A 17,737-nucleotide genomic window follows, 5' to 3' on the forward strand; every position below is an offset into this window, starting at 1 on the left:
GAACTGCCGATGAATTGAATACAAGTGCAGCCCTGAGCAACATACTCAACTTTTCCACTCCTCTGTATGAGGAAGCAATGTTTAATGTTGACTCAAGCATATGACCAAGATAAAGCATTCACAATGCAGAGAATTATGGACATATAGTTTATCTTCGATGGCACAGCACAAAGTTCCAAGTATTACAATAAATAGATCCAGTCATTGTTCCACTACTTTTGAAGTTTATTCATTTATGGAACTGATTTTAATACTTAGTAATTTTGCAATTGTTACATTGCATGTACACTTTATTAAAAACACAAATGAAAAAATATTGATTACATAAAATAGCAAGTCATTAAAGTTTGATTGAGCCCCATGGCAACTTTACCAAAGCAAGAGAAAGGTCATAAATGATAAATGTGCACTCAAGTTTGCTTTACCTGTCTGTGCAAAATTGAATTATATACACAAAAGAATTATTACAAGAACATTTTTTATGGGACTCTTTTGCACTTGTTTTTATTATCAGTAAAGCAACAGTTACAACACTACATACAAAAGATAATTACTAATTAGATGCCAAGTCAAAAAGTGTGTGTGTGTGTGTGTGTGTGTGTGTGTATGGGTGGGGGGGATCAACGTAGCTCATAGTGGGCATGGCTGCCAACTTAGCCACTTATACTGAAGATTTTTAAATGAATTGACATTCTAAGGATGCCACCACGGCTTATCTGATTATTGGAGTTTCCCCATCATTAGCATTAAATATGTGGTTAGGTACAGTTGACACAGTGACCTTCATTTTAACTAATGTAAAACTAATTATAATTACTGTGTTAATATTGCTCCACCAGATCTGGCAATTGTCCTCTATCTCTGAGTTCCCCAAGTAATTTACTGCTACTTGCTTTTCCTGTCCAGGCTAAATTCAGTAATGAGATTCAGGCAACCTGCATTATGGCAGATCAGAAAAGGAAGAGCAAGAGAGAGAGAATTAGTCAAGTTAATGAGGAACTTTCATCAGGATTCTCTGACTTACAAGCCTTGAAACCCTTTAAGCAACTTACAGTATCCACTAGCCCACTGTCATTTATAGGACCTTGCTTAGTAGGCAAATATACAGCAACTGTAACTACCCAAAAAGTATTTCATTGGCTGCAAGACATTCTGAGGTTGTGCAAAGCATCATACAAATTAAAGTTAGTTTTATATCCAGGAGCTTCGATATTTAAAATACATTGGTTGGGAATTTCCTGGAAGTTTCTGCTGCGACAGTGGCGCATCTACATTGTAAAGCTGTTTTCCAGGGCAAGAACCAGTGGAAGGTATGGCATGAGATAAACTGATTAACCTTATTCTAATTTGCTGGAACACGTGTCAATTTGGTAAAGTGCTCTTTACAGAACAAAACCCTCCAAAATTTAATACAGCTCTGTCCCTATTTAAAATAGCTGCAATTTCTTGGTTTCATGCTGATATCACCTTCTAGTAGAATCACTTAGGGCTCTCAGCCAGGCAGAACTATTTGCAGCTTGATTTCTGAACTTTTGAATTGATCTCTTCCGGTTTCTTTTTTTGTTATTTACTTTGCTTGAATCCATTTTTCACACCCAGAGACCTGTTGGTTCCCAATACTAATATTTGTAGAATTCCACTCTATACACTGCATTCAGAATGGCAAAGTAGCTCCACTAGTTGTCACAATAGGCGTGTTCCTGTTATCCTAGAGGAGGAGGGCCGAGACAGGAGGCATGGTGTGTGAGTAACCATGACAGAAGATAGCAACAAACATGGTGTTCCTGCCCAACCCAAAAAGAGTGTAAAGGATGGATTTACAATCTCTGGATTTTCAAGTAAGGTTGTGAAATGGGTGGAGCAATTTATAGATCAATAATCCCAGATGTGCGTCACATTGAAACAAAGCAGAAATAAGACATGGAATTGTGCGAACGTGCCAAGCATTGATGAGCTGGACACAAGCATTGTTGTTGCACCTTCCACTTCCAAGAAAGTTTTGCCTAAAAAAAAATTACATAATTTGAATTCTCCAGTTTGTGATGGAGACTTGGATCATCTCCTATGCAGCACTGCAAAAGTTAATGCAGCAAACCAGTGGTGTCTTTGCTGCATTTGCCAATATGACCACTCCCTCATTTATCAGGTCAGAAAACTCCAAGTGTCACAATGACCAAAAGATGTTCATCACTGCTTGTGGCTGCTATCAAGAAGTCACATGACACCTCCAAGGCACTCATTCTTTGTCCTTGGAAGACATGAAAATGACCCCTAAGCGACCAAGAAGCACTTGACTCGAACCTTGCAACTGGTCCCAGGTCCTAGAACATGGAGATCTTCTCTAGGACCATGAGAAATGAAGACATGTGATCCACTAAGCAATGCTACAAAGAATGAAGATTACAGGGCACAATGATCATACTAGAGCCCGCCAGAGAAGCTGTGTATGCACAGACAACACTTAGAGAAATAATCGAGCACTTGTGTGAAACCTTGCCCACCCTTGGTCACACTTCTTCCAAGGTTCATGGAATGGTAAGTTTGCTGCACGGTGTGTAAATTAGTTTTATAGGAAATTATGGAACAAGTTCACATTGGGAAGATTAGTGACAAAATCAGTGATTCTTGACATGGAAATTCCCATGTATTATTTTTAAAAATAATCATGCTATACTTAATCTACAATCCTTCATCATTTTGAATTCTGCTACTGCTAGGGGTGACATTTTAATCTGTTCTACATTATTTTATGTCACTCATCCTGACAATGTCCATTAATAAACAAACCACATATTAAAGTCAGATATGAGTGACAAACTCTGAAAGGAAAGTTGTAGAGAGGTGGCAACATGTAAGCTCAACAGCAAGAATTATGAACAAATACAGCAAGACAGGTTGTATGAGAAAATACAAAATATAGGCAATACACTGCAATGCCTGGATATTTACTGCCACAGGTCTTCTGTACGTCCAAACTTGAATACCAGGCCCCTGCAAGAAAGCGAAATTTCATCAGCAAAACGTTAAAACGTTTCTGTATTTCAGTTGCTTAGAACTGTTGTGCATTTTAGTTTATCATTTTTTTAAAAAAAAGTTTCAGAATACATTACTATTACTTATATACTTACCCAAAGAAGATAAATGCATTTTGGAAGAAGACAGCTATACCAGGATAAACATCTGTCTTTTCTAGAAAGAGAATGAAAAACAAAGAATTTTTTTTTAAACTGGAAAAAATACACATTTAATAAAACAGAAACATATAGCACCTAAAACTTGGAAAAATCTCTCTCAATTTTCAACACGAGACATTTTGTTTATTCAAGCTGTTGGTACAGAAAGTTATATTCCAACAGATTATTTTTTTGTAGATTTACTTGATGTTGGATGATGGCAACATTTCATTTTATTAAAAATGAACTTTTATTTATATAACACTTTTATATCCTCAGGATGTTCCAAAGCACTTCACAGCAGATCAAATTACTTCAGAAATGAAGGATGGAATTTAATGCCCTCCCCGACGTGGATTTGGCGGCATGGGCATTTAATTGCTATGGGGTGCAGGGTGGCAGGTGGGGACCCCAATGCCTTCCCGCCTCAGACCCATTTAAGTCCAGGGTTGAATGCTCGTGGACAACATTCTCACCTCACCCCCTTAAGTGGATTATCATTGCCTGCTTAGGGCCTCTTCCCACTGCTGCTGGTATTCACCCAGCAGGGGATTCAGCATCCAGGAAGCCAGAAAAGCAAACCCTATCAAAGGTTGATTCAAGGTTTGGGATGGGGGGTGGGGGGAGGCGCTGCAAGAAACCCGGCATCAGGAAAGGGAGGGTGGGGGGTGGGGGGGGGAGAACACTGACAGCCACACATGCCCTGGCTGCCCACCCACTTTCCCCTCAACCCCAACCCTACGAAACCCCTCCAGCCATCACTCATTTGTGGCCTGTGTCCCTTGGGGGGGCCTAGGCCTCAGGTGGGTGCATTACCAGCAGCAGCCACCCTCTCCCCGGAGGTCTGCCGAGCAATGAACGGCTACTGGTATCTAACTGGCTGGCAGCTCTTGGAGCCGGAATTTCCATCCCCAGGGAAAGCCTGCCACTGCCCAGTTAAGTGCCTGGTTAGCACTTAATTTGCCAGGTCTTCCCTAAAGGAGGTGACATGGGGCTCTTGCTGGATCTCCAGCTGGCAGGTGAGACCCTAGAGTCTACATTAAGTTCTTCCGTAACCGAGGTTTTCCATCCATTTTGGCTGAGAGGGCCCTCAACCATGTCCGGCCCATCTCCCGCGCATCCGCCCTCACACCTTCCTCTCCATCCCAGAACCATGATAGGGTCCCCCTTGTCCTCACTTATCACCCCACCAGCCTCCGCATTCAAAAGATCATCCTCCACCATTTCTGCCAACTCCAGCATGACGCCACCATCAAACACATCTTCTCTTCACCCCTCTGGCAGCATTCCAAAGGGATCGTACCCTCCGGGACACCCTGGTCCACTCCTCCATCACCCCCTACACCTCAACCCCCTCCCACGGCACCTTCCCATGCAACCGCAGAAGGTGCAACACCTGCCCCTTAACTTCTCCCCTCCTCACCGTCCAAGGGCCCAAACACCCTTTTCAAGTGAAGCAGCACTTCACTTGCACTTCCCTCAATTTAGTCTACTGCATTCGCTGCTCCCAATGTGGTTTCCTCTACTTTAGAGAGACCAAACGCAGACTGGGTGACTGTTTTGCGGAACACCTTCGGCCTGTCCGCAAGCATGACCCAGACCTCCCTGTCGCTTGCCATTTCAACACTCCACCCTGCTCTCATGTCCACATGCCCATCCTTGGCCTGCAGCATTGTTCCAGTGAAGCTCAACGCAAACTGGAGGAACAGCACCTCATCTTCCAACTAGGCACTTTACAGCCTTCCGGAGTGAATATTGAGTTCAACAACTTTAGATCATGAACTCTCTCCTCCATCCCCACCTCCTTTCCGATCCCCTTTTTCCAATAATTTGTATATTTTTCATTTCCCACCTACTTCCATTATTTTAAAATGTATTTCCATCCATTGTTTTATCTCTACCTTTTAGCCTATTTCGATCCCTTCCCCCCACCCCACCCACACTAGGGCTATCTGTCCCTTGCTCGTCCTGCTTTCTACCCTTGATGTCACCATTAGCACATTTCTTAGCTAATATCACCACCGTCAACACCTCTTTGTCCTTTTGTGTATGACATCTTTTGGCAATCTCCACCTATCACTGGCCCTCTATCCGCCTCTACCTGTCCCATCCCCACTTAACCAGCTTATATTTCACCTCTTTTCTATTTTTCCTTAGTTCTGGTGAAGAGTCATACGGACTCGAAATGTTAACTGTGCTCCTCTCCGCAGATGCTGTCAGACCTGCTGAGTTTTTGCAGGTATTTTTGTTTCGGATTTCCAGCATCCGCAGTTTTTGCTTTTACATCAAGTTCTGTCTGAAGTCACTGTTAAGTAGGCAAACATTCACAATGAGGTTCCGCAAATGAGATCAGTTTACCTATTTTGGTAGTTGATGTTTGAAGAATAAATGTTGGCTCTGATACTGAACAGGTTGACACGGAGACAAATACACAGGAAAAAAAAACTACCTCTACTGCAGTGGTAAATAATTGTGTTTTTGGGTCGGTAAGGAACTCCATGTTTCCTCATCATACCAAGACTGAATTTGAATAAAAATCACTTTTCCCCCTTTTCAAAGTTACCACGAAGACAGTTAAAGGAATTCATTAAAGTGGCACTGTACTCAGAAGTATCCAAACTGGAGATCAACATGATTTAATGGTGAACATGGCCATCGTGAAGATTTTTTCTTGTCCTTGTATATTTTGTGTTGAAAATGCACATCCTCTCCCAATATAAATATGCTTTCCAAAGTCCTGTATAGTACTGTAACAACTGTTTCCCTCACCAAGTGCATTGTAAAAAAAAATGCAAATATTGAATATTCAGGGAGTACACAAAACGATGAAGTCCAATCTTAAAAATTCAACCATGGTTAAATAGCAAAATGTATAAAACCCAAGAATTCATAATATTTTGTTTGTAAGCACTGAGAACAGTGGCTAATCAACCTTTATGTGCAGTTACTTTCTTTTTAATCTTTAAGAGGCATTGACAGAGAAATGACCTAACAACACAAAAACCAGTGATAAATCACACCTAATTATTTGGGTTTCAGCATCAGTCAAGCATGGGACTAAAAAGAGTTTCAAAAAGGCAGATTAGAAGAGTTACTTGCATTCACTTACGTGGCACAACATAACCACCAAAGAGGATCCACATGGATGCAATGAGGGATCCAAATGCCAACATAAAACCAATGAACAGCCAGATGCGAGCACCTGAAAAATAATCACTACTCATAAGAGTGTGCAGTATATAATATAACTGATAGCAAACCATCTGAATTTGATTAAAATATACCGTGGGAACTTCAGAATCAGTGTCAGGAATCTTTCAAAAAGTATGCATGTCAGTTTATAGCATTAGAAACAGGGTTGTCTATATAACATTGGTAAAATAACCTGTAACGATCATATTATCTTGGTGAAGCAGTACTTTTCTGCTAAGATAAAAGGACACAGATTATTTTTTAATGAAAAGCAAGACGCAGATACAATGACTTTCCTAAGCTGATTGGAAGAACTATGTCCTCCTATTACTAGTCCAGTGGATAAGTAAATGCACAAGAGACATATTCTCCTCTGGCTGACAAAGGTGAACAGATTCACAAGCATATCCACTAATGGATAATAGAACTCAACAACAGAATTTCCAAAGAAAGATGGACTGGGGAAAGCACACCTTCATTGGTTACAATAGTGGTTGGGAAATTGGGGGGAGGGGGGAAACTGATGTAACAATTCACCAACTTTTTAACTATGTATTTATTTTCTCATTTGTCTATTCGTAAACGGATTCTGTTAAAGCAGTTATCAAACCAAGAGGGTTCAGAAAGACTCAACTTGGTTACAGGGAATCATAACCTGTAAAATCAGAATAGAAACAAAATGACAAGGAACTAACTAGAAACCACCTCAGAGATCACTTCATATTAATGATGAGAATGAAAAGGAATACCTGTCTGGCCCATACAACCTTCACTATAGCCATCTCCACGGACCTGTCCATTTGAAACAGCGTTTATCCTAAAAAAAAAGACATTTTCAAGTGAAGCTTCATTGCAGTATCAGTATGCAGATATGTGGGGAGACAGTGAGGTAGTGATAATGTCACTGGACTAGTAATTCAGAGGCCCAGACTAATATTCTGGGGACACTGCTTCAAATCCCATCACAGCAGTTGGTGGAATTTAAAATTAATTAATAAAAATCTAGAATATCAAGCTAAAAGTAGTCACCCTAATGGTGGCCATGAAACTACCATTGATTGTTGTAAAAACCCATCTGGTTCACGAATGCCCCTTTAGGGAAGTGAAGGTGCAGAAAATTTAGATTTATTTTAAAGCACCAGCCAGGACCAGCAGCTAGGGTGCCAAAACTTACACAGACAATCACAGCCTTACATGAAAGCTATAAACTTGTACAAAGGGCTCAGCTGTAAATTTGCAATTAGGAAATGGAAGACACACACAGGCGGGGATATGGGATGACTCGATCAATAAAAGGGGAAGGCCATTTAACACCATCTGATAGCCTCGAACCACATCCAGTCAGCCCCCGTTAACCTTTTGCATAGAACAAACATACATTCTTTGCTATCTTCAAAAGGACAATGCCCAGTCTCTGCACTGCAATTACTGTACAAGAACACAATTATCAGCCCACCAAGGGGTCATTGTGCTGTGGCCTTTGTCTAACTAATACCATTGAGCTTTAACTGATAGTAAAAAATATATAAACTGGGTTCATTTGAACCTTGGTGGAGAAGCGCCTGGATTGCCCAGCATTTGCTCCCCGCATGCATAATAAAGGAACCACTTGAATATTGCATCTGGACTCCAAGTGTTGAAATTTTGTACCAGAGTATTCCTCGGACCTTTCAGAAGGAAATTTGCTGTCCTTGCCCAGTCTGGCCTCCATGTGACTCCAGACCCAAAGCAGTGACTCTTAACTGCCCTTTGAAAATAGCCTAGCAAGCCACTCAGTCCAAGGGCAATTAGGGATGGGCAACTAATGCTGGCCTTGCCAGTGACACCCATATCCCAAGGAAAAATAAAGTTTTTAAAAAAGATAATGAGATTGAGAATTTATGCAGTTGTATAGAGCCTTGGTGAAACCACATGTGGAGTAGTGTGCGCAGTTTTGACCTCCTTACCCAAAGAAGGATACACATGTCATAGAGGGAGTGCAGTGAAGGCTCACCAATCCCTGGGATGGCGGGATTGTCATATGAGGAAAGATTGAGGAGACTGGTCCTGTTTTCTCTAGAGTTTAGAAGAATGAGAGGTGATCTCTTTGAAGTATACAAAATGACTACAGGGCTTGACAGGGTGGATGCAGGATGTCTCCTGGAGGGGTCGGGGGGTGGGGGGGGGGGGGGGGTGTCTAAAACCAGGGGACACTGTCTCAGAATAAGAGTTAGGCCATTTAGGGCCAAGGTGAGGAGGAATTTCTGTAGACAGAGGGTGCTGAATCTTTGGAATTTTCTACCCCAGAGAGCTGTGGAGGCTCAGTCATTGAATATGTTCAAAACAGAGACCGATGGATTTCCAGATACCAATGAGATCAAAGGGCATGGGGATAGGTGTGGGAAGATGGTGTTGAGGTAGATGATCAGCCATAATCTAGTTAAATGGTAGCAGGCTCAAGGGGCCAAATGGCCTACTCCTGCTCTTATGTTCCTAAGTGGAATAGGCAGTCCTGGTGATGCAGAAAAGGACTAGAACAGGATCAAATAAGACACCGAGGTTTCAAATAGTCTGGTTAGCCCAGGGAAATGGCCAGGGATAGAATCAGTGGCTCGTGTGGCAGGGGCTGCAGACAATGGCTTTGGTCTTTTCAATATTTAATTGAATGGAGTTTTAGCCCATCCAGAATCGAATGGTGGACAACCAACATGATAACAAAGAGGCAGTGGAGAGGTGATGGTAGGTACAACTGGATGTTGTTATTATATATATCAGGAACCTGATGTGAAATCTATGAATTGAGTTCATCGAGGTGCAACAGGTAGATGAGAAATAGATCTGGGTCAAGGATAGATCATTTCAGGTCTCCAGAAGCATGGGCATGGAAAGAAAAGTCATTGCAGGATATTCTCTGCCTACAACTGAGTGAGTAAGAATGGTACAAGGTGAGGGTCATTTGGATGAACAGAGAAGAGGCACTGAAGGAGCATAACATGGTCAACCGTAGAGTAGTGGAGAAGAATGATGAGGGGAGAGTGCACTTGTGTCAAAATCAGTGGATGTTAATTGTGACTTTGATTAGGACCATTGCAATTCTGTGGCAAAAGCAGAAAAGAAATTACAGGAAAGATAGGGATGGATCTGGGTGGGGCCACACCAGGTTCAAGACTGCTAAAGTTCAATTCTACTTACATGAGAAATGCAAGTGTTGCTATAACTCCACAGGTGTGGTAGGAGTGGTTGAATTTGTCCATTTCGGGGTACTTTACAGCAGCATCAATGATAACCCACCAGCCTGTGAAAAACTAAAAAAACAAAATGCTTCAAAATTCCATAAGTGGATGATGAAGTAAAATTTAATATACATTTTATCTAATTTAGATTAGTGATTGGCATATTCCTAAATACAAATAAAATATCTTAGGAAAAAAATTAGCAGAATAAGGCACAACAAAAATAGTTCACCTAAAGACAGTAAGCCAACACAGACAGAGAAGCTCCCAGATTCAAGCCCTCCTCTGTCCCAAGTTAGTTGGTCTAAACCAAGGCACCAATATCAATATTACAATTTGCCTCAGTCCCGTAGGTTGGGATTAGGAGGACTGATTTATACAATGAGCTCTACATGAAGTATTTATGTACAATATTGGACAAGGATGGGATTAGGTTTGACTATGACTGACTATGATTCAACTATGGTTGAACAGTCTGTGCTAAGGCTTACATATGACTTTTAGCTTGAGTGAAGTATCAGAGGCCATCCAGAATCTAATCAACTGTAAATGACAAGGTGTTAACGTCTTCAGGAGAGAGAGGAATGAGATTTTGAAGAGTGGAGGCAGAGGGGGGAAAATAAAAAGATTTATGTAACATAGAAGTGAGTGGGCTTCAAGTAATTGTCAATATACTGGACTCTGAACTAACCCAACAAACAGCTTGTGCTTTACCTATAATTCTACTCAATGTTTAGATGCTGTATCAACACAATAATGTACTTAAGTGATAAGGATGTTATTTAATTGTGGAACATAAGAGAATAATTTAAACATATTGTGTCAGAAGGATTAAGCAGGAAAATTAGAATAAGATGCTCTTGTTGTGGTATCTTTGACAAATGGATCACAGGGGGCTCAGGTACAGGTCACGATCATTTATTCGAGCAACTGCAAGGAGAGAACCATCTCAAGGCAGCTTGAGATAGCACTTTGCCAAACTACAAGCATACAGCTTATTTTATACACTACTGATCACGTACAAAAACATTGTACAATTCCAATCTTGTCAGCATATAAGTTACATCATACATCCTCTTTCAAGCCTCTCCCTCTATCTAGGCTGGGACCATCTGTCCTTTCTTTATCTGTTGAAGAGCACACTTAATCTGTTGTTGCCATCCTCTGACTCCAGTCCGACTCCCAAGGCCTTTCTGTTGCTTGCAGGCCCTAAGGCTGTGCAAGGTTCATCTGGTAACCTTTAATTGTTAATGTGCTTGGTAGCACTGGCTGCCTGGAGATTTTAAGTAATTCATTCCCTTTCAATAAATTCTTACTGTTTTCCCCCTAACACTCTAGAGCTTAGTTACATCAAGTTATTAGTAGAAATTTATCACATACAAATCTTGTAACTATTCTATTCCAAATTATCACTTCTATAATTATATTATAGAGCAAATTAGTCAGATTTGCAGGAATACATACCAACACACCAGCAGCCATTGATGCAATGGCATTCCGTTTCTCACTCCAGTCAATACATTCACATTCTGGGCATCTGATGTTATCTAAAAATCCCGACATCCTATAAGCCCCAAAAATAAACAAAGCCATATACATCAAACTTTTCTTTTTATTAAAACATATAGCTAGATTCAGACTTAAGGAACTTACAGAATCAGAATAATACAGCACAGAAGGTGGCCATTCAGCACTGAGCCTGCATTTATTCTTTTGAAGAGTAATCCAGTTAGACTGATTGCCCCACTTTTCCCCATATCACGGCAATTTCTTTCTCTTTTTAGTATCTATCCAATACCCTTTGAAGGTTACTGTTGAATCTCTACTATCCTATTAAGCACTGTGTTCCAAATCCTAACCACTTGTGTTAAAACAGTTTTCCTCATATTGCCTCTGGTTTTTTTGACAATGCTCTTAAATCCATGCCCTCTACTACCAACCCTTCAGCCAATGGACACACTTTCTCTTTGTTTACTTTATCTAAATCCTTAATGATTTAAAAAAAACTCTCAGCCTTCACTGCTCCAAGGAGAACAATCCAACTTCTTTAGTCTATCCACTTAACCATAAATCATTGATTCCTGGAAGCATTCTGATACATCTCTTTTGTATGCTATCTAAGGCCTAATGATCCTTTCTACAGTGTGGTGTCCAAAATTGGACACACTACTCGAGCTGGGGGTGAACTAGTATTTAAATAGTTTAGCATAACTTCCTGGCTTTTGTAGTCTGTTCCTCTATTTATAAAACCTGGGACCACATATGCTTCATTAAGTGAACAAAGTAATTTTATAAGTTGCTTGAACCTCAATATATTAGGTTTAAGGGAGAAGATAGAGTCACAAACCAAAGTTATAAACTGAAGGGATGACCACAGTAAATTGGGTTGAACCGTTCATGGGTAAACCTAAAGACAAGCAGTAGAGAGTATTTGGTATGATACAAAAACAGTATCCACCCTTAAAGGCAAAGACCCCACTTGTGTAGATAATCAACCAGGTCAACAAATGAGCTAGGAGAGACCATTAAGCTAAATGGAACAAAAGGAAAAGCAGAACTCCAGACTGGGAGAGCTAAAAAAATTGCAACATCAGGATATGAAAAAAATGTAAAAGACATAAAAGGGAATATGAAAAAAATTGCAAGGCATACCAAATCTAATGGCAATTTCTTTCAAATAAATATACTAAGCATAGTAAGGTGGAATGTGGGCAAGGTTATAACAGAGAAGAAGAAAATGCCAGACTCATTATTAATGAGGGCTTTATGCCCATTTTCACAGCAGAGGAAAAGGGCAAATTACTAGCGACAGAAAGAAACCTAAAAATAACTCGATAATTGAACTTAAGACAAATTCCCATTACCCCAAATGTCTAGAGTAGACCAGGTCTGACTAATTGAGCTGACGTTTTTTTTTGAAGAGGTCAATAGACCGGATATTGGAGTTTCTGTATGGACATCCAGAAGGAATTTGTTATAGCTCCTTGCCAGAGGTGAGCAAAATTAAAATGTCATGGAATTGGAAACAATTTTGTGATATGGGTTGGTAAAAGTTGAAAACAGGGTAGGGATAATGGGTCCTTTCTCTGATTGGTGGGATGTCATCACACAGGTATCTATATTGGGGCCTCAACTCTTCACCATACATTAATGGTTTGAATGAAGGAAAGGAGTTGTATATCCAAGTTTGCAAGTGACAGTAAAGAGGCACAGTGAGATATGTGGATATGAAGAGGAAGTTTCAAAGGGACATACACTATTTTAGTGAGAAGGAACTGAATTAGCAGAAGTGAGTTCATCCACTTTGAATCTGCAGAAAACAAATTAGCATATTTTCTTAAAGATGACATAGTAGCAGCAGTAGAGAAGTAAAGGGATTTAGGTGTCCATGTACACAAGTCACTAAAAGCCAATGCACAGGTCCAAAATTTAGGTCAAACGACCAATGGAAAGTTCAACTTTAACTCAAATTGATTCAAATTCAAAAAAAAAGTGAAGTGATGTTTGAGTTGTTGAGTTGTATAGAGCCTTGGCCAAATCATACTTGGGCATTCAGCCTCTTTAAAATGATAAAATACTTGATAGTCTCTCTGGATCTACCCTATTTCCTCTGTTGGGGAAATCCAGAATAAGAGGGCGTAATCTTAAAATTCAAGCTAGGTCAATCAGGAACTATCTTTCCACATAAATTGTGGTGGAAATTGGGAATTTGTTCTCCCAAAACTTTGAATGCTGGGCCAATTGAAATACGACTGATCTCCCAGTCACATATTAACAAATAGTACCAGTATAATGTAAAAATAAGCACAAAATGGAAAATTGTTACAGATGTAAATGCTAGGACATTGTGTCATTGATGCATCATATTATTTAAAGAAAGAACTTGCACATTACATGCCTTAAAACATTAGCTGAGTGATAAGAGGAAAGGAACTATTCAGGACCACATGATCTCCACAACCCCAATTCAAATCCAGCCTGCCACAGCAGGCCACACACTACTTGGACGAAAAGATAGAGAGAAGAGAAGGACATCGGGAAAGAAGCAAAAACAAAGGATAGGAAAAACAACAACAACTTACATTTTCAATTACTATTGAAAAATGCCTCCAAAGTGCTTTAGAAGCAATCAAAAATAACTTAAGGGATAGGAGGAGAAATTAAGAGGGATGACCAAAGAGGTGAGTTCTAAGGAGAGCCTCAAAAAAGAGAAAAAAAATGGAAGCAGCAAGGTTTGGAGAATTCCACAATCTAGAGCCCAAAAAAATGAAGACACTGCCACCAATGGTGGGGTGCAGGCAGGATGCACAAATGAAAGAAATCAGAGAAGTACTCTGATTGCAAGGGAGGTTGTAGGCCGAATGAGGTTACACAAATAGGAAGGGTAAGGCAATGAAGGGGTTAAATACACAGATCAAAATTTTAAATTGGAAGCATTGGAACACTGAGTCAATGAAATCAAGCAAAGACAGGGACGATGCGTGCAAGGCAGGATGCGAGAAGAGCGTTCAACGAACTGACATTTACGGGAAAGTGTAGAATGAGCTGCCAAGAGGAAATTGGAATAGTCAAATCTGAGATGTGATAAACACACGGATGAGGATTTCTGTGACAGATGGGCGAAGGGAGGGACAGGCAGGCCATATTACAGAGAATATGAGATCATAAACTCAATTCAAGATTGGACAGGAAGCTAGGATTGCAAGTGTGTTTCAGCCAGAGGCAGAAACCTGGGAGCAATCAGTGACTGGTACAGGGTTTAGTGGAAGCCAAAAGGTAGGTGATAGAGTGATCATGCTTTATGGTCAATTCAACACGAGATCAAAATAAAAAGAGTGTTATTAATGAAGTAATACAAGCATTATTCACTAATTTGGTGTTACTGAAGGAGTCAGGACAACTCTGGCATACCAACATACTTTAAAAGGTACTTCCTGCACTCAAAATGAATCAATACCAATTTCTTCCACTTTAGAATCAATATTCTTAAATATAGTGAAAAAACTACAACCTTAAATTAACCTAAGCCATAAATATAGTCAACAAGAAAAGCTTAATATTTGTTTGAATGACTAACAATACCCACTTGCCCATTATCTGAAATAATATTTTAGATAAACTAACGGCAGTCGCACGACTGGGGGAATGTAATGCGATCACAAAATATTACCGAAACAAGCCTGAGAAGTGAAAGGCTAGGCCCTATAGTGTTCTCGGGATTTATAGTCCTGCATGACTTCCACTCCTTCCCTGAGGCTGAAAATTCAGCCTCAAGAAAACTACATCTCCCACTGCAGGAAGGACAGCTGTGCGCATGCTCAGACCACAGCTGCGACGACCCTTTAATTCTCGAGCCACAGCTGAAAAAGAGTATCACCATTTACAATGACAACAACGGCTGCACTCTATATAATAAAGTAAACATGCGAAATAAAAATTGATAAACTTTAAAAAAAAACGATCTACGAAACGAAACCCATACTTGCTCGGTCGCCGGGAAAGACGGTCGAAAACAAAAGCTCAGTCCTCCCTCGGCAGCCAGCTGGATACGCGCATGCCCATTAGCGCGGGGCCGTCACGTGATCGGAGTGACGTCAGGGCGTGTGATGGCTCGGGTATATCAGGGCCTGGCGGGCGAGCAAGCAGCGCATGCGCACAGCTCCACCGCCCAGTTGACAAGATGCCGAAGTATTATTGCGATTACTGCGACACTTACCTGACACACGATTCCCCGTCTGTCCGCAAAACCCACTGCGAGGGCCGCAAGCACAAAGAGAACGTCAAAGACTATTATCAGAAATGGATGGAGGAGCAGGCCCAGAGCCTCATCGATAAGACCACCGCCGCTTTCCGCCAGGGGAAGATCCCGCCCACCGCTCCTTTCCCGGCGCCGGCTGGTCCGCCTCCCGCCGGGGCCGCCATCCCGCCGCCGCCCGGCAATGTCGGCGTGCCGCCGCCGCGGCCCGCCATCCTGCCGGGGCCCCCGATGGGAGGGCCGCCAATGATGCCGATGATGGGCCCCGCGCCTCCCGGGATGATGCTGGTCGGCCCCGGGATGAGACCGCCTATCGGGGGCCCCATGCCCATGATGCCGGGGCCGATGATGGGGCCTCATCGGCCCATGATGGTTCCTTCCAGACCCGGATTGGTTCGCTCGGGAAGATAAACGGTGACTTAAAGAGGGAGATTTACTCAGTGCAGCTTTTCATATTCCCCTGAAGCAAAGGCAGTCGGAGTACGGAGTCGCCTTTTGAAGATCAGATTTGTAATTGTCTTTTGTTACCAGCAAAGTCGCATGTTAGCCGCCATCTTCCTTACTTGCGGCCAGTTTGGTTAACGTGAGCGAATTTCTGCCTGGCCATCAGTGATTCCGACTGATGTGTACTCTCTGAAATCTCGATTTACACTTGGAAGTGGGTAATGTTCAGTTTAGAGAGAGTGGTTCACTGATATTCTGGCTTCCTCTAGATTTTACAGAAAACACAGACGTCTTCTGTAACATTTTTCTGGCTATAAGGCATATTGCTCCATTGTATTTGATATTTAAAAGGGATTTTGGCTTTCTAAATTGTCCATTTGATTTCTAACCTTCCAGTGCCACATGTCATCCCTTGGCTAGAAAGCGAGTGGATATTTGGAAATCTTTGTTTTTTTTGTCGGTCTAAATCTTTTATATTTATTAAGAGATCCCAAAGCCCACTGCTGTGGTTGACCCATCTGACTGTACAAAAGCTATGAGCCATAACATATTGGATTAAATTGTATATGGAACTTATTTCTTTCTCCATAATAGTTTTGGGTAGCTGAACCAACCAGCTGAAAATCTTAACTTGAAAGTGCACTGATGTTGAACAGAATTTGTTGCATTTTTTTGCAATCCTTAATTTAGTGGTGCAAATAAGTTTTTAAAATCTGTAATAAATGTCATACTTTGGACAGATTTGGTTTCTTTTGCTGCCTTATAAAGGATGTAATGAAGCTGTAGTTTTGGACCTGAAACTTGGTGTGTCATTTTAATAGCAGGAATTGTACATTTCTGGCCCATGTAAATCACTTCTCGTGGAATAAAGCTGCCATTCCCCACTAATATCCTATGTTAGAATATAAAATATAATTTACAAAAGGTAAGCTTCATTTTCATAAACTTGGACAATTAACATCTCTAGCATAACTGTATCACCAATTAGTTTGTGCAGAGGGCAGATTAAAGTACAAAATGCAGTGCTTTTTTTTAAAACCAACGTTGTGGATTCTCATCATTTTGTCTTTTAACTTGGTAACTATGTACTGTATGTAGTTAAAAATAATTAATCAGTCTCAGTTTTACCTGCCAATGTCGTTGCAGTATGAGAGAACTTCTACATTTGATTCTTAATCAGCCCATAATGTGAATCGAAGTGGCTTGATGCTGTCTATAGATGGCTTGAACTATACTGAAAAGTTTCTTATTAAGTGACCACTTTCCTTTTGTGGATAAAAGCATTGGTCTTTCCCAAATCTTACAGTAAGAAAATAACCTAAAACGTTGTTTTCAAAATAATTTAATTGGAAATAGTGTAGCCAAACATATGAAGCTACGTCAAGATATACCCCACCCCCACCCAAAACAAACTGTCAAAACTAATTAACATAGGATCCTGATAATTTGGTTATATTAAGATTTCTATAGAAATCTAAGCAAGACAAAATTATACCTTGAGGCATCATTATTTATTCAGCTGAATAGAATTTAGAGTGACAACTTTTAATAGTTTCTGAAAAATCTGATTTTAAAAATGGATGCTGGAAATGTGCAGTTCAATGAACTTTTGAAAGAAATGCTGTGTTTGAGGTAATTATCAAAGTTATGCAAATATTCTGTTGACTCTCTCTCTCTCTCTCTCTCTCTCTCTCTCTCTTCCCCCCCACCCCCACCACACACACACAACCTGTTAACCTATCTTTCTCTTCCAGGTGTTCATCAGCCTGATCTACACTTTACCATTATCTGTTTATTTACTTTCAACTGATTTAATTTCAAGACATCATAATGCATGCTGATGCTAAGAAGTCAAATTGAAAACAGCTTGAAATATTGAGCATCCCTAGGACTGGAAATAACACAAATCTAAGGGGAAAAAGTTACATTTTGTTACATCAATTTAAGCTACCAAGAATTAC

General features: G+C 40.7%; 2 protein-coding genes across 4 annotated transcripts; one reads left to right on the forward strand and one right to left on the reverse strand.

Moving 5' to 3' along the window:
* Positions 1–207: 207 nt before the first annotated feature.
* Positions 208–15,424, reverse strand: tmem50a (transmembrane protein 50A). Of its 3 annotated transcripts, none has more exons than XM_041213442.1 (7): positions 15,294–15,424; positions 11,042–11,141; positions 9,537–9,649; positions 7,115–7,182; positions 6,283–6,375; positions 3,129–3,189; positions 208–2,991 (listed from the first exon to the last, which is right to left on the reverse strand). In XM_041213442.1, exons 2-7 carry the CDS (start codon positions 11,138–11,140, stop codon positions 2,946–2,948), a joined length of 480 nt encoding a protein of 159 aa, XP_041069376.1. In that variant the 5' UTR covers position 11,141; positions 15,294–15,424; the 3' UTR covers positions 208–2,945. The 3 variants fall into 3 exon arrangements, with proteins under 3 accessions (XP_041069376.1, XP_041069375.1, XP_041069377.1); XM_041213441.1 differs by lacking the exon at positions 15,294–15,424 and adding an exon at positions 15,060–15,170; XM_041213443.1 differs by lacking the exon at positions 15,294–15,424 and adding an exon at positions 14,748–14,766.
* snrpc (small nuclear ribonucleoprotein polypeptide C) lies at positions 15,215–16,818 on the forward strand. Its single transcript, XM_041213440.1, has one exon. It carries the CDS (start codon positions 15,258–15,260, stop codon positions 15,741–15,743), a length of 486 nt encoding a protein of 161 aa, XP_041069374.1. The 5' UTR covers positions 15,215–15,257; the 3' UTR covers positions 15,744–16,818.
* Positions 16,819–17,737: the final 919 nt, after the last annotated feature.

This window comes from Carcharodon carcharias, chromosome 19 (genome assembly GCF_017639515.1).
Source record: "Carcharodon carcharias isolate sCarCar2 chromosome 19, sCarCar2.pri, whole genome shotgun sequence".
In the NCBI taxonomy this organism is placed as follows: Eukaryota; Metazoa; Chordata; class Chondrichthyes; order Lamniformes; family Lamnidae; genus Carcharodon; species Carcharodon carcharias.

Excerpts from the sequence above, each read along its gene's own strand:
- snrpc (XM_041213440.1), top strand. The coding sequence starts at position 15,258 with ATGCCGAAGTATTATTGCGATTACTGCGACACTTACCTGACACACGAT.
- tmem50a (XM_041213442.1), bottom strand. The coding sequence starts at position 11,140 with ATGTCGGGATTTTTAGATAACATCAGATGCCCAGAATGTGAATGTATT. Across the intron at positions 9,650-11,041 it reads CAATGGCTGCTGGTGTGTTG|TTTTTCACAGGCTGGTGGGT; the intron begins GTATGTATTCCT and ends TTGTTTTTTTAG. Across the intron at positions 6,376-7,114 it reads AGGTTGTATGGGCCAGACAG|GTGCTCGCATCTGGCTGTTC; the intron begins GTATTCCTTTTC and ends ATTATTTTTCAG.